The 16,892-nt window shown below is 40.4% G+C and overlaps 1 protein-coding gene across 3 annotated transcripts in view; it reads left to right on the top strand.

Moving 5' to 3' along the window:
- Positions 1–798: 798 nt before the first annotated feature.
- Positions 799–16,892, top strand: part of LOC117772655 (alpha-2-macroglobulin) — a 32,371-nt gene continuing 16,277 nt past the window's right edge. For 2 of the 3 annotated variants that reach the window (XM_034603976.1, XM_034603978.1), the window contains exons 1-20: positions 816–980; positions 2,567–2,747; positions 3,534–3,690; positions 4,200–4,252; positions 4,992–5,012; positions 5,326–5,494; positions 5,581–5,665; positions 6,337–6,457; positions 6,584–6,698; positions 6,785–6,894; positions 8,136–8,291; positions 8,514–8,750; positions 9,611–9,674; positions 11,737–11,882; positions 12,039–12,188; positions 12,430–12,591; positions 13,017–13,092; positions 13,376–13,520; positions 15,808–16,033; positions 16,252–16,378. In XM_034603976.1, coding sequence (XP_034459867.1) covers positions 898–980; positions 2,567–2,747; positions 3,534–3,690; positions 4,200–4,252; positions 4,992–5,012; positions 5,326–5,494; positions 5,581–5,665; positions 6,337–6,457; positions 6,584–6,698; positions 6,785–6,894; positions 8,136–8,291; positions 8,514–8,750; positions 9,611–9,674; positions 11,737–11,882; positions 12,039–12,188; positions 12,430–12,591; positions 13,017–13,092; positions 13,376–13,520; positions 15,808–16,033; positions 16,252–16,378 — 2,584 coding nt within the window. In that variant the 5' untranslated portion in view covers positions 816–897. Of the gene's footprint in view, positions 981–2,566; positions 2,748–3,533; positions 3,691–4,199; positions 4,253–4,991; positions 5,013–5,325; positions 5,495–5,580; positions 5,666–6,336; positions 6,458–6,583; positions 6,699–6,784; positions 6,895–8,135; positions 8,292–8,513; positions 8,751–9,610; positions 9,675–11,736; positions 11,883–12,038; positions 12,189–12,429; positions 12,592–13,016; positions 13,093–13,205; positions 13,321–13,375; positions 13,521–15,807; positions 16,034–16,251; positions 16,379–16,892 lie in introns of all 3 variants that reach the window. The other variant, XM_034603977.1, reaches the window with a different exon arrangement.

Genomic DNA, 16,892 nt, shown 5'->3' on the forward strand with positions numbered 1-16,892 from the left:
AACACAACATTTTTGGGCCTCTTGAACCTTATCTGTCAAGTCTGCCTTTAGGGACATTATTCAAATGTTGACCTGTTTTCACTCGGACTCAAAGATGAACTGATTCAATTTTAGTGGTCAAAGGTCACGTGGCCTCATATGAGTCTGGAAAAACTGTGTGAAGGCTCAATCAGCACTGGTTGGTGGAGGCATACAACCACAGTTTGGTATTTCTATCTTTACAGCTGAAATAGAGAACAGCATATAGAAATAGTTATAGCTACAAAATGTTTGCTGACAAAAGTCATTCTTATACCTACACTAATGTGAAGAAAGGACCACATGGGGCCTTCATAAAGTTATTCAGGTCCCCCACAGACTTGTAATCTTGGCATGTTCACTCTGTGTTACAGAGCAGTTTGTTGGGGCATGTTGTTTTCCTCTGAGACAATGAAATACTATTTGGAAAGTCCAGTTGGAGAAACAGTTATATACACATCTAAACGCCGCCAGGAGAACAGCTAGGGAACAAGTCTCAGCCTTCTGAGAAGTTTTCTCTGTTTTCATCAGAACTGTTGTTGCTCAACCGTGCTGAAACTGCACGGTGACCTGGTGTGTATCACACAATGCCCTCCCCAAAACTCTCAGCTCTGCAGAAAGTGGGTAGTGGAGGATACTGGCAGGACTATGACATCTCACTTTTGGGAATGGGGAGGTGGCTGCACGGTTCCAACCAACTTGGGGGAGTGACTCCGATGGAGTGGGGGTGGAGGTGCTTTGGGGTTATAAACAGCAAACCCCCGCCCCGTGCGCTCGGACAACTTTGTGCACATCCCTCTCTCCCTGTGGTTGAGTCCGGGCAGGAAGTGCGTCCTTCTCCTCCGCAGCAGTCCGCTTTCTGTCGCGTCGTCTGCAGACATGACAGCTGTGCTCCAGCTCTGCGCTGTCATCCTCGCGTCGGTGCTCCTGCGCACCGCGACGTCGGCGCACCTCAATGAAACGTAAGTCCCTTTGCTGAGCTGCAAAAGTTTGGCATGTGCGTCACGCCAGCTAAGACACCGAGTGCACGCGCCAGGTTAGGGTTGGTTTAAATGCATGCGAGTCCAGCTGCGCGTGATTGGGTTAGCAAAAAGTAACTCAAAAAGTCAAGTTGTGTCGCGGTCTGTTTTTGTGTTTGTTATCGTCAATAACTTGGTCCCAAATGAAGTCCAGCGGTTGGCCTCAGGACACCGTTACGCAATGAAGAGTAAAGATGTGGCGTGAGTGCGTGTGTGTGTGTTTGTGCGTGCGTGTGGTGTGTTTGTATGTGATTGTGTGTGGCAAAGTCCCTCCACCATCCCATCAACAATCTGCTTGTATCTGCCAGTTATCTGGACAACAATGAGAGAATGTGCTGTCACAGCTAAAGTGGTGAGCACACATCGGTTTGAAGAGCTCACTGATTTTTGTTGTTCATGATGACTCCTGACCACTGTCTCTGGATATTGATTTCCATTCTGATCTTTGTTTTGCAGTTGTGTGTCTGTCTCTGTGTGTGTAGGTGTGTGTGTTCTGCTCTGGGTCCATCATGACTCTAAAGGCTTTTATAGATCAGAGTCAGATGCTCAACAAGATACAACTTTATTAATCCCACACTGGTTAGAGCAGCAGATAGTCAGAAAGAGGTCGATGAAAGTATATAATAGGCATAAAATATAAAAATATATATATATACTTATTACTAAAGATGACGGAAAGTATTTGTAGAGAAATGTACTTGTGTGAAGTGCAGTGGCACAGGAGGATTGCACAAGAAAGTCCACTGTATATGAATGAGTATAAATGTGATATATAATGGCTATACATTTACCGTAGTAGCTTATACTATATAGCAGTATATGATAAGAGGCATACACGTGGAATAATACATTTAAGTCATGCAACAGGACACTAATGTGCAAAATGACATTTTGGCAACACACAATGCTTAATTAAATGTGTCCTTTATTTCTACTTGGCATCAGCAGCTTCCTGTGTCGAGCAGAGACGAATTGATCCATCTCAATGGTGGAAGAAGTAATAGCTGTTTTTAGCAAAAGCACCATCACCACATTCCTTTACACTGCCTTAATATTATAATCATCAAACTGCACCTCTAAATGAAAAGCTCTTACATTCTGTAGTACAGTAAAGTAAATGTTATTTCTCTCTCAAAAGTAGCAGATTAGAAGTAGAAAGTAGGACATCTGAAGTGTACTTGTCCCCACTAGTCATTTTTGTGCTTTTAAATCTGCAGCAACTGATTTTATCTGCCACTTGGTGACAACAGAAAAGAGCTGCGAGCAAATGTTGTTTAAACTGTTCAAGTCGATGTGGCAAACTTTTGAGCATACAGTTGTCTGTTTACACATCCAACAGACATGTGGCAACATTATTTGAATTGAGTCGTGTTTCTAGCTACTTGATTAATGTTGAGTCCAATATTCACTCTCCTTTTTAGCTCTGTTTTCGTTTCCACCAGTTCCAGAGGAAAAAGAAATGTCAGGGTCTTAAACAGAGAAGAATATCCTCCTTTATGTTCACCAGCTAATCCTTTCTCTACCTCCAGTATTTTCGCAGTGACCGTGAGCTCCCGCCTCACAGCAGGTAAACAAGAGACTGTGTGTGCCCAGATCCACGGCCCCACAGAGCCCGTCTCTCTGACGGTCTCCCTCAACATGGACTCTGGCCAAACCGTCCTCCTGGAGGAAGCTGTCAAACAGGACTTTTACCGGTGCTTGAACTTCCAGGTCTGACTCAGCACGTGCACACACAGTTTGCTTGCTCGCAAATGTTTTAAAAATATTTTCCAGGCACAAAGCTGTTTCCTCATCCCCTAGCCCTCCATTAAAACTAATTGCTCAAATCCTGTGGTCAATATGTACCTAATTATCCAGCCGTAGCCATGACTGAGGCTGTCAACTCCAATGGTGCTCTGTAAATTACTGCTCTGGTTTCTGTCACATTGCTGCTCGCTGTTATGCAACTTACGGGCCTTGCTACATATTGATGCGAAACGATCCACCAACCCCAATTAGCTCTTTGACAATAGCACTTAGTTTCACTTCATTCCCCTTTGGTTGGGCCTGGAGCAGGACTGGTCTGGAATTTGTTTATTTGCAACTAAACAAAGGCTGCAAAGGCTAGTTATGTACCTGCATTCCTCTGGGAAATGTCCTCTGACCCCCTACTCTCAGTCTCACCACACACACACACACACACACACAAATCACCCCTGACAGTAGTTGCAGTCCCTATTATGTAACGGCAGCTCCATTATTAAGTGAAAACATATGCTGCGCACGTACGACGGCACTTCATAATTAACCTTTTATAGTGGAAGAGGTACGGTATTGCTCAATATCACAAGAGCTCAGATGGATTTGCTACCTAGTACTCATTCTGTAACATTATAGATGACGGGTGTTTCACAGCAAACACACTCCAAATGAGGAAAAGTTCAATTCAGTACAGAACAAATTGTGCTTTTGCATGAGACAGCATTTAAAACTGCACATTGCTCTCTGATCCCATAGGTCCCAACAGTGCCCAGCAAAACTGTGGCAAACCTCTGTGTGACTATTCAGGGCGAGAGTGCCTCAATGAGGAAGAGGACGAAAGTTCTCATTGAGCCGCCTGCCTTCATCCATATTATCCAGACTGATAAACCCATCTACAAACCTGGACAGACTGGTAGGTGTCTAACGTTATGAATCATCATCAAGAAGCTGGACGCATCAGAATATGATGTGTGGTAGAATTTGTAATACTCTGCTGCGGCTGGACTGTTCATTATGCCCACATTCTCTAGACTGCTTACAAATTCAGCTGTACTTGCACAATTTTTGGTTTTTAGTTCATGAAATCTGCATAATGCTGAGCTACGACCTGACAACTTTAGGAATTATGTGTAAAATGATCACACAAAGAATGGCTGTTCCTCTTGAGTTCTTGGTGAAGTTGTTTATAATCCACATCTTTCTCATAAAAAAATACAATGCAGGTTTTAAGTGGGGGTTTCCCCCTAATTTTGTATTTGTGTAATTGTTTTTGGAGCACAATTGCCTGTTTGAACAGAAACACGCGTCTCTCTCTGACAGAGCAGCTAGCACTCAGGAAAATGTTATATTCTGTACAATTTATTTCTGTCCATTAGCTTCATTTTGATTGATGGTTATCGTTTGTTTCCCTTTTCTTTAAAGTCAAGTTCCGAATCGTGTCCATGGATACAAATTTCATCCCTGTAGCTCGGGTGGTAAGTTTTATTTACTTTCTTCTAAATCATGTGATACTGTGTGATGTGTGCAATCATTCCAAACAGTGAACTTTGCAATGTGGTGTGTTTTCCACCAAGCAGTCAGTGAATCTTAGAGTGAGGTCTATTTTGGTTCAGGAGAGTGGGAGGTGAAAGGAGGACTGTTTGTTGATCTTGAAGACAGCGTGGGTGTGTAGCGCTGTGTGGAGTAGTGTGATAAACATGCTGTCAGAGTTCATTTGGCGCACACTGCATTTGACCCAAACATCTGAGTCAATATGGGCTCAAGGCCTTTTCCGTTGGTGATGAGAGGCTGGAAACATAACGGTGTGCAGTGACTGTGAAATCCATTCAAATATATCGCATCATGAGGGTGGCATGCTCGTAGTATATCCCATCAGTTAAAAAGGATACTTCAAATGGTCTGAACATTAGAGCTGAAATGTATATAATCTAAATGTTTTTACACACTGCACCACAGCATCAAACACTATGTATCTACTTATTTGGACACGTCATCTAATACAATATTTATATGTTTTTGGAGGAGCAAAAGTCCCTTAACATTTACACATTTTCCTCCAAAATTTTGTGTAACACACAACCTGCCAAATGGACTAGTTTTATCTCTGTAAACTAACTAACTCTGTGAACTAAATGGATATCAAAACTACTATTATATCACAGTGTAAAAAATACACTATTCTTCATTAAAGTTGTTGTTTCTTTTTTCTTTTAGTACAAAGTGGTGGAGATCCAGGTGAGGAAAACTAATTGACTCCTGCCAACTGTATAATTCATGTCAAGTCCATAATTGTTATTATATACATTATTGTAGAATAGTTATTTGTACTGTGCTCTTATTATGCCCCCTTTTTAAGCCCCTATGTGTTTGACTTTAACCTCCAGTTGTACCAATAATAGCCAGCTCGGCACTGATATCAACCAATCATTTTTCTAAAAACAAATCTGCATTATTTGACATAATAATCACATGACAATACTACACCTAGGGGCTTCAATATAGTGCAGGTTGGAGCAGCCTTGAATAAATGTCTCTTTACTGTTTGTAGGATCCCAATTCAAATCGCATTGCCCAGTGGTTGGATAAGCCCATTGACGGCGGGATCCTTGATCTTTCCCACCCCATGATTCCTGAAGCAGTACAAGGAACTTACAAGATCACTGCCTCAACGGACAAAGGGGAGCAAAAATCCCACCAATTTGACATCAAGGAATACGGTCTGCTGCAGTTACATCCTAACAAATATCTCACATTTAGTGAAAAGTCTTTTTTTATATGTAATATCTTGTTTCCTTTGCTTTAGTTTTGCCAAAGTATGAGGTAAAGGTTGACCTGCCCAGTGTCATAAGCATCCTGGATCAAGAGGCAATGCTTAAGATTTGTGGAAAGTGAGTGTCCTACTTGAATACAACAGATAGAGATTCACAATGTCACTGATGTTTAGGATGGACAGCACGATCTGTTTAGTTGAGTCACACTGAAAATTTCATTCTAACTTTTGTACTTTAATGTACCATCAATGATCAGCAGCCATAGCGCTGTATCATATCACAATTATTTCAATTGAAAACACAGCGTTGCGTCATAATCTGTGAGAAGAACCCCTCGTGTGTGTGTGTGTGTGTGTGTGTGTGTGTGTGTGTGTGTGTGTGTGTGTGTGTGTGTGTGTGTGTGTGTGTGTGTGTGTGTGTGTGTGTGTGTGTGTGTGTGTGTGTGTGTGTGTGTGTGTGTGTGTGTGTGTGTGTTAAACGCACACACATTTATTCAGTTAGTATAATTTCGGATTAAGAATATTTGAATTGTATACAATTCTTAAATTTTATTTATGTCATGAGTACAAAAATATAATGTATAAAAGTCAGAAAAGTAATTGTTAAATTAAGCCATTTAGACTTTGTATCCATCTGACATGATGAATATCATGCTGTTTAGTTTTTCGCTTTCTCATTCAATTTTACACTGGCTATGGTCACTCAGCTTTAAATGGTTTAGTTTAAGTAAACGGCTTTCTTTGAATCCGTGTAATATCAGGATCAATTGTTTGTGCTGTTTCCTGCAGATACACTTATGGGAAACCAGTTGTTGGTTCAGTCAAGGCAGTGCTTTGTAGAAAAGCTATCCGGCATTACTGGTATTCAAGAACCCAAGGCGAGGACATCTGCAAGACTTATGAGCTAACTGTGAGTATACCAGATGAAAATGGATGACTCTGTAATCACTGTGATTTATTTTTGAAATTTGACTTTCAGAATATTTTTGTTATTTATTTTTTTAATGCTTTTTAAATTTTTTGATATATCTTCTAGACGGATAAAAATGGATGTGCCACACAAATTGTAAATGTGGCAGACTTTTCCCCCTACAAGACCACTTACGAGGATGGTTTCGAGGTGAATGCTGAAATGGAAGAGTATGGCACAGGTAAGTTGACTGGGTGCCAGGTACTGTTCATTAAGGAGTGAGCAGCAGTTTCTAATGAGCTGTGATCTCTGTTTATCACCATCCAGGGGTCACCCTTACAGGCAGTGGGCAGACCAGTTTCAGCTATCACATCCGAACTGTCACCTTTGAGGATGTACCTGAATCATACAAACCTGGCATTCCATTTGAAGGAAAGGTAATCTGTCTGGAGTGACATGTGTTTCTTTTTATCCATGCTTGTGGCATGGTTATAGGGTTGATGATGTCAGACGACCAAATACTTCAGTCCAGACTGAAATATCTAAACAAACATTGGACTGATTCCCATAATTTTTTCATTCAGGGTCCTCACAGGATGAAACATGTTGATGATCTTCCTGCTTTGCCAACAAAACAGATAGACGTTTTAAAGTCAACACTGTAGCAGATTTTTAAGCTTGGTGGTTGAATGTTCGTGACTGAAATGCTCCTTGGGAGTCTTGGTTGTCTCACTTCCAAAGGTATTTGTTTCTGTGGGTTTTACGTTTCAACTTCTACTCCGAAAAACAAGGAACCAAATATCCCAGAATGCAGTTACTCAACATTTGGACTAATTGAAGTCCAGTGTTTTTCAACCTGGACCCTATGTTAACAAATGTGGTTGTGTAATTGAATGGTACTTACAACAACTTTTTGAATTAGCCCAGTAGATCGCGACCCGTGGCAGTGGCTACAATAGCGACAATCCACGAAATGTCGCTCACTGAGAAGTCTCACTCTCAACCATGCAGCAGCTTGATGTCAATCCTCTACTTGTTGCCTCTCATTACACACGTGCCTTGCAGACACGTGTGTATATTCTCAGACTATTGGCAAATATGCTAAAATAACAATTTGAACCTGTACTCGACATTTCACAGATTCCTGATTCACCATCCTCCCTGATGGGCATGAAATAATGAACAAGGTTATTTAGAGTCCCCAGTAGGTGAATACTTGTTTTTGTAGACCCCTCACAAGAACTCAAATGCCACCAGCACATCAAACTTTATATTTAACCTCATAACAAGGCAGCTTAACAACTATTAGACAGGTAACGATGACAGAGGCTGTAAATCCTCCTGGTCCCCAGAGTTTTGATAACTCTAACCTGTTCACTTGTCAGCAGTCAATATGAAATCAAATTGTGCATTGATATCAATATTTATTATATGCAGTTAATACGGACCACTTTGATGCTTACCAGATGATGAACCATTTAAATTTCAGACACTCTATTCGCGTTCCTCTTTGGCCACCTACACTACTCTAGCACCATTCCTTATAAACCTGCACTGTAAAAGTCAGATTGCCAAGAATATTTCAGAGCACATTCAAGCTCCAAGAAGTAACAAATCAAATGACCACCTCAATGACATCACTGCAAAGTTAGAGTTTGTATTCTTGTCTTGTTTGCAGGTCAAACTGACTGGTCCAGACAATAAACCTGTCGCCAACGAGCTGGTGTACCTGCTTGCCACCCCCTCACAAAACGTCACACTCACTACAGACAAGAAAGGCATGGCTTCCTTTTCTCTGGACACGTCTCTCTGGAAGGACACAGTGAATCTGCAGGTTGGTTACTGCTCTTCAGTATTTATTCACCTGTTTCTTTTAGTTTCCACCAAATTTACAATCAACATTTAACTATAGCAACTGTCAATGCATCCATTATGTTGAAGGTGGCCCACTTAGGTTTATACTCTAATTAATCATGTTTGTTTTGTGCTGGAGATATTGTGGTTGATAGTTGAGTGTGAATTTTACCTTTTGACCTGTCACTATTTATGTCAACAGGCAAAGTCTCAAAACAACAACGAGGATGAACCATATATGCAGAAGTTGCGTAGTCCAGAGTACAGGTCGGCCTACCACCAAGTCACAGTGTTTTACTCTAAGAGCAGTAGCTTTTTGAAGCTCATGCAGGTCGGAGACAAGATCCCTTGTGACAAAGATGCGACTGTGCGTGCTCAGTACATCATCCAGGGGGAGGAGCTAAACAGTGGACAGGAAGTCCTTGACTTTTTTTACCTGGTATGTGTCACGGGTTATAAGCTACTCAGAATTGTAACATCCATCTTTTCCTGTGTTATTTTGTACTAACACAGTCTATAAAAATAACATCATAGCGACACTTGTGATTCACTGGAAGTAATGTCTGTGGCATTCATCATATTGTGAGATCACTTGGATTAATTTATACAGTGGAAACTGGATATAGTGATCAACCATTTATATGGATCAAAAAGCTTGAGACAGAATCCTTCCAGAACATATCACGTAATCCGCTTACAGTGTTCATTTTGGGTCTTTTATATATATTTTTTACAGTTTTTACCGGCTCCTCTCTGTGTTTCTATCATTCGTGCTGTGAACAGCCAAACTGAATCGAGCCAAACTGAGCTCTCGCCATCTCCTCCAGCTCTCCATACACTGACTAAGTTCACAGATTATGTTGTTTTTACCCAGTCTGAGTTTACACACGTGTCCGATGACACTGTTTGTTTGTGTGAGTGAGTGTATCGGTATGAGTTTGTGTCAGCGCGAGAGAAAGAGATCTTACTTGTTAAAGAAAAGTATCGTCATTATTATTATTATGTGATGATGAGTGTTGATATTGTGGTGTCATTTTAAAGAAATGAATGTCTAAGCTGTGAGAGACCAGAGAGAGATAATTTTGACCTGGGACAAACATGATCACTATAAGCAATTTCCACTGTATTAGATTATGGTAATATTTAGTTGACCAATAATTAAACCCAATCCTCATGGCTACATTCCAATGTAGAAGCAGATGTAATTCTTTAATTAAATTTCAAAGAGGGATTTTAATGTGAAAAACCCACATCTGTGCCTGTCTGTCTTTCATTTCTTTCTTTTCTCTTTCGTTGTAGGTGATGTCCAGAGGAGGAATTGTGCAGCATGGCCATATCCCAGTGGCTGTTAAAGCAGGAACTGGTACAGAATATTTTGTTATTTGAACAAAGAAAACTTGGTGATATTCTGCATTCAACAAAGCTCATGAAAAGACCACAAGCTAACGTGAAGTATTTTAGAAAGGCTGCACCCACATACCTACATTTTATTTTTAGAATACAACTCTGCTTAAAGATATGCCTGGTGTCCACACTACTCCATAGTTTTAGAGCTGCTAAAACGGAGAACGGCTGGTTGAGTCATTGAATTTCGATTACGATTACAGCTTCCAACGATTATGAATTATGATGATTATGAAAACCGACATGAAACCATGAGTATCCAGTGTTTCGTTTTGCAATAAAGCTCCATCGTTCACACAGGCAGCGTTTCTGCTGCTTGTCCTCGAATAAAAGTCGGGCTCAGGACACTACAGCAGCCTTTCAGGATCAGGACAGACGCATGTTATGGTCCGGTATCTTTTATGGTGCTGTATCACACTGCCGCATGTCCTCCCTTCTCACTCTCCTGCTGACCTGCGCTCACTTTACACGTTAACAATAAACACCAACACTAATCAGAAGTTATTAGGACATATTCAGTACTTGAAATTTACTTTGTGTGTGTTTGATTGGCTCTAGAGTTTATGAGACCCATATTTAAAGTCATGGGAAAAAATTCGAACATTTTGCGCACGCTGTTCAAATACCACACACACACAGGATGAGACGTGACGCACACAACCAGGACATCAGGGTTAAAGTGGCTGGGACGGATTCACGATCATTTATTGATACATGTGATTATCAGTTTGTGTGTGAAGAGTAACGGAGATGAGCAGACACACACACAAGCACTCCTGCAGACAGAAGAGAAGTTCTGCCAGCAGATTATGACACAACGCTGTGTTTTAACTTCATTGTTGCATAAGAAGCGATGCCCCGTTTTATCCACAAACGTATGAAAATATGAATTCAGCAGGTTTTTATAAAGATCATTTCTATTTGTGGGTGAAGTTTGGTAAAGAACAGAGGAGCAGAGTCACAATGCCACGCTGTGCCGGAAACTCACTGCTCATTTAGACTGTGCAGACACTAATCTGTTACCATGGCGCCGAAATTATGTACTTTTCTTTAAAGTTCAATTAATATGTGATGTTTCCAAAGTCCATGAGTAATCATGTTAAATAATCGGGATTACAATATTGATTGAAAATAATTGTGATGCTGATTTTTGCCATAACCATCAGCCCCTTTAAAAAAGAAGTTTGGAAATGCTGCTGGTCCTATTTTAGATTGAAAACTCCAGGACTGTATTTTAGTCTGGACGGGCAGAACCAGAACTGTTGAACATGAACAGTGGCTGTAAAGGGTCACATGATGGGTGATTTCAGGCTTGTTGGTATGGACGTGAGTTATAACTGATATGGAGCCAAAACACTTGTGGACAGATGTCATTTTGGTTTGAAAATGGTGTTTTCATAATGAAAATATGGATGGAACCTAAAATTAAGTCTAGGCAAGTCTGATTATTTCTTATTCCTTTTACCATGGAGCTCCATTGACAACATATCAATTTGACCCATTGTACTGGTAGTCATATACCTTCATTACCATGTGTCCATACCACGTACACTGTCCAGCTAATGTAAAAACAAAAAGACCAGGAATTTTCTCCTGGTTAAATAAGCTTCGACAGAAATTGGAAGGGCCATTTGTTTTAGGAATTTACTTATTTTCCAAAGTAGCTCAAATCAGTGTTGTGCGATCAAATTGCCCTTAGCAACTTACAAGATGGGGTTGGTGGCCTCAAAGGGAGCTGGGAGAGATGGAGAGCATAAAGGAATAGATAAAACACTGTTGGTGTAAGTGATTTCAAAAGCAGAATACACCCAGACATATCCTCTTTCTGTCTTGGTGTGAATTGGTTGAGGTTAACCACAAGTATGGGTTTTTTGCTTCAGGCCAACGTAGCAACCTATTAGTTGCTCATGTGCATAAAACAATATTATTTCATTCGGCAAACAAGAAATATATAATTTCTGTTCATTTATGTGTTTTGATAATTGTGTCACGTTTCTTTGTCTCTGTGTTTCATGCCTTAGTCAACAAAGGGGAGTTGTCCATATCACTCCAGCAGGTGACAAACCTGGCACCATTTGCCCAGGTGGTAGTTTACACTGTGATGCCCGGTGGAGAAGCTGTGGCCGACAGCCAGGACTTCCCCATTCAGCTCTGCCTCAACAACAAGGTTGATTATTAAATGAATACAAGACCCTTTTGATGTTTAAAAAGATATATAGATTATTTTTATACATAAATTTGAGGCTTGACAAGAGGATAGACATAAACGTCATCTAATCTGCTCCAAAACTAAAGCAACTGCACCTTGTTGTCTGCTGTGCAGGTGGTTCTGAAGTTCTCCTCCATCCAGAATCTTCCAGCGGAGAAGACCACACTTAGTCTCCAGGCTCACCCAGGCTCCATGTGTTCTGTGAGGGCCATCGACCAGAGTGTCCTCCTGCTGAAGCGACAGCAGGAACTCTCTATCAACTACGTACGACATTGACCTTCATTGCTTATTTTGCCATGTTAACAACTAATCCTGTGCCAAAATGTTACATGGTGTTTGTATTGTAAATTACATAAAGCCTTGGTTTTAGGGATAAGTGGAAGTAGCGATTTATTCACAAAACCCAATGTCTCAGAGTGTTTTCAGTATTTACATCATCACTGTGTGGACCTCCCATCATTCAGTGTGCTGACACACCCCTATTAACACTGGTGTTTTTGTGCAGGTGTACAAACAGCTGCCTTTACAGAAGATGTCAGGTTACACGTATGAGGTTGAAGACCAAGAGCCATATCCCTGCCTGATTGTACTCAGCGCACCTCGTCGAGCGTCACGCTCAATCTCCTTTGAACCTGATCAGAAGAACGACGTCTACAGCATCTTTAAAGTAGAATTTTGGATCGTTTTGTTTGGAAGGGGATAAAATAGATATTGATCAGAGATATGTGGGCTATTGTATATTTATAAGATCTATTGATCTGTGGATTGCTTTCTTATAGTACAGTATTTTTTCTTTACACTTTTTATTCTATTACTCTATCTAGTTCTGACTAACTCTATTTCTCTCAGTCACTATTTACCTCTCTTTCCTTCTCTCTTCTGTCTTTATGTATCGTTCTATCTCTGGCTCCTTCTGTCTCTGTTTTATCTCTTTTGATTTTTCCTCTAGCTGCCTTGATCTAGCTTCATTTAGTATTTAACAGTTTACATGAGGTATAGCATCTGGGTTCACCACTAGCGATCAAATTCTATACAGTTTATGACTTGACATTCTCTCCTTTGGTTTTATCATCACTCTGTCTCTTCTTCTAGGAAATTGGAATCAAAATTGTGACCAACTCCGATGTGAAAAAACCTATTGACTGTGACAGTTACTATATCGAAGAAGGTACGATTTATGTTTTGCAACTTGTATTGTCCACTGACTGCTCACGCAACTGTCCATTGATACTGGTCCCAGAATAAGAAATTTGTCATTTTACTGTGAAGTATATTTAACAGATATGCTTTACAACGATCTGAGTGCTGAAGGTCACCGAGAAGGAACTGGAAAGACAAAGGAGACTATTAGAACATACTTCCCTGAGACCTGGATCTGGGAGCTGGTTTTTGTTGGGTAAGTTGTGTAATTACTGTTTTTGTGTTTGTTTTTTTTATCCAAGCGTTCCTAGATGTCCTAGACTCTCCTGTCCCCATGGCCTTCAACATGATGCCACAGAATTCAGGTGGCGCGCGCAAAGATAAAGATGAACACAAGAAGGAAACCGTCAGGACATTCTTCCCTGAAACCTGGATCTGGGACCTAGTTACTGTGGGGTAATAATCATATGAAACCATCAAGAGATTATAAGATTTTCAGACGTGTGCATTTTGAGTTGTGAGAGTATGCATTAGGAAAAATGTTGACTTTTATATATACATTTTTTTTTTTTAATTTTACTTACAGTTTACCAGAGGCCCTGAAGTAAATGTTAAGTCCAGATTGCTTTATAGATGTAACATCACATATTTCCCCATGTGAAACTAATCTAAACTATGAAGCTATGTGAAACTTAGAAGAAATAGAAAACAAATACACACATCTTTTCTTTGTGCAATAGCCAAAACAGACATGCTAGTGCTGTACCCCATCACTCACAGTAAGGTTAGTAAGCTAATTGGGAAAATTAGTTTCTAAGGACTTCAAATGTTTGTTTTACCACTGTTGACATGTTTAAACAACATCATGTGCCATGAGGTACTCTGTTTTTAGCCACTGTAGCAATGTAGTTTAAGGGTTTGGCACTTTGTAAAAATGTTGTGCTGACGTTGCTTTGTTACCAGACAAAGCAACCAAATGACTTTAGTGATCTGCAGACTTTTCCCTTAGCACCACAGTGAGGTTTACCTGGTCTCTCAGGTGATTTGCAGTAAATCACTAAAGTTATTATTCCAGTGACAAGCTAAACAATAGTCTGGAGCATGGTATACATGCTTGTTGGTTGCCTTAAATATTATTATTGTTATGAGGTACAACACACAGCCTCAGCTTCTAACATGGCTGTAGAGTCATAGTCATAGTTATTTTTGGGTGCCCTGGTTGTGCAGGAGTAAAATTCCTGTCCACAATCTCTGACACAGTTTGATCTCTGACTAACATGATTTCAATCAGGAGAACTTGTAGAGAAACAAATGGCAATGAGTTCATTAGAATGAAATAAAATGTATGATATGGAGGACATCCACCCGGAGCTTAGGCACTGATGGTGATGAGTAATGGAGCACGATTTGTGACATTTTACGCAGGGCTTCTGGTTGAAGGATGACGACCTGGTATCCAATACAATTGATCTTGGTACTGAACTGACAGCTGAATGACAAGAGGGAGAAAGAAGACAGTGTTCCTGATTAAACCGTTGCTAAACTTAGTCAATGTAGTAGTCATGGAAACTTTATATAATTAGTGAGTCCTGTTCATTCTGCTAGGGAACTAAGGGATTGACCATCTGCCTCCATCTTGGCCTGTCCTAGGCTACGTGTTGGGCCTCTCTTCAAGTCAGATCCATCTCTTTCAGCTTGGCTGTCAAAGTTCACTGCCATGTTGTTTTGGACTGACATCGTTTACGTTTTCCTGGTGGTATCTATCTTGGTGCAGTCTTTGTTATGTGGTTCTGGTAATTTAAGGACATGCTCAAGCCATTGTGTGTGCTGGTATCGGATCAGTAGCACCACACTCCGGCTCTTTGTCTCAGTTCAGATGGACTGCAGTCTTACAAATGGTCTGCATGCTTTCCCAAGCCTTGGATCTGGTGTCCTTTTGTGCTGCATTGTGTAATCTGCCAAGGTAGGTCCTCAACATAGTCAAGTGGGTCACCGTTCATTGTGATGGCATTTATGCACATCACTTTGGTTTTTGAATTGCTGATGACCTGTTCGGACTGTCAGTTTTCTCCTGCAGGTGTTTTTGAGGAGGGAGGCATCTAGGTCATTGGCAAAGTCCAGGTCTTCAAATTTGGAAAAGAGAGTTTCCCTAATGTCTCTGGGTTTATCAGCTGTTTCCTTCTGTGAGATCCAGTAGATAGAGACCAGAAAGAGGAGTGGATAAATGATACATTCCTGTCATACACCAGACTCGCGTAACTGCTATTACTACTTAGCAGTAATAATGTAGCCATCTACTACTGCTACCACTAATAATACTACTAATAATAACTTTATTTGTATAGCACCTTTCAAAAGAAATGTTACAAAGCACCGCACAAAGGAAGTGCAGTGCCAAGTTTGGTGCGATATGGACAAGCAATATGTGAAATATACAATTGTAATAAACAGGAAAGCAGTGCCTTATAGTCGGTCAGGGCAAGGCTTAACAGGCAGTCTGTGGACGGAGTTCAACATGTCTTCCTGTCTGGCCGACAACTGGCGACCCGTGGGTTAAAACTGGTCCGCCACCAATGATATCTGATACCAGATCGTTTCGATAATTTTATATATCTCACCACAGTTTACTGCATATTGCCATGATATTTGTTCAACATATTCATGTGTCCAGTTATCAGACGTTTTGGGAAATACCATGCCACTAGAAGTTGTTGATTTGTTAATCGGTTGTCTGTTTGTGCAGTGAGAGTGGTTCAGTGAATGTGGAGAAGACCGTCCCTGACACCATCACTAAGTGGGCAGCCGGAGCATTCTGCGTCTCCTCTGTCGGCTTTGGCGTGGCGCCCAACATTGGACTGACGGCCTTCCAGCCATTCTTTGTCAGTCTCACCTTGCCCTACTCTGTCATCAGAGGGGAGGTCTTTACACTCAAAGCCACTGTCTTCAACTATCTCTCCAAATGCATTATGGTAAATATTTGAATGACAATGATAGACGGAATGACTTTCAGTTAGTTCCAAGTATGTAAAGATTGTCTGTGGGTAAGATTTATTCAAACTGTAATGGCTGTGAGCTCGTCAGGGATTACAGACATGGGATAAATAAAAGATTTTTTTACATATTTAATGTACCTTGTGCCTTATACTTAACATATTTGAGCTGTGATGTATTTTTTGCCTGTCTGCAGGTGAAGGTATCACTGGCTGAATCAGACCAGTACACTCTCAGAAACTGTGATGGCTGCCAGTACACTGTGTGTCTGTGTGGAGATGAGAGCAGGACCTTCTCATGGATTGTTACTCCAACCGCCCTTGGTATGGATGTTTTTTTATATTTGTCGTGTATTATTACAAATTATATATGCTATATAGTTATTCACGCCACACAATGAGCTTCCACTGTTGGGACACTTTTTTTTTTTTTTTTTTTACTGGACAACTCAACAAGAATATTCTGTAAATAATAATTATTGACAGATTGAATTTTAACCCCCCCCCCCACACACTTATTTATTACAATTCATATATATATATATATATATATAAATCATGCTGTATTTTCATTCCAGTATCAAAGTTTTAGAGACTTAATATAGTTCATTACATTAACCTTGATAATATGGCTTAGTGCAGATTAACTTTAAAAACCGTCAGTGGTGGAAAGTACATTTACTCAAATACTGTTGTGATTCTGAAGTGCTTCTACTGCTACTATACTAATATATCACTTTATACTCGGCTATACTTATTTAATGGTGATAGCTGTTAGTCACTTGACATATTGAAGATTTTACTCAGAACATTTCATGAGTAAATGAAATACATTGTC

This window comes from Hippoglossus hippoglossus, chromosome 13 (genome assembly GCF_009819705.1).
Source record: "Hippoglossus hippoglossus isolate fHipHip1 chromosome 13, fHipHip1.pri, whole genome shotgun sequence".
Classification (NCBI taxonomy): Eukaryota; Metazoa; Chordata; class Actinopteri; order Pleuronectiformes; family Pleuronectidae; genus Hippoglossus; species Hippoglossus hippoglossus.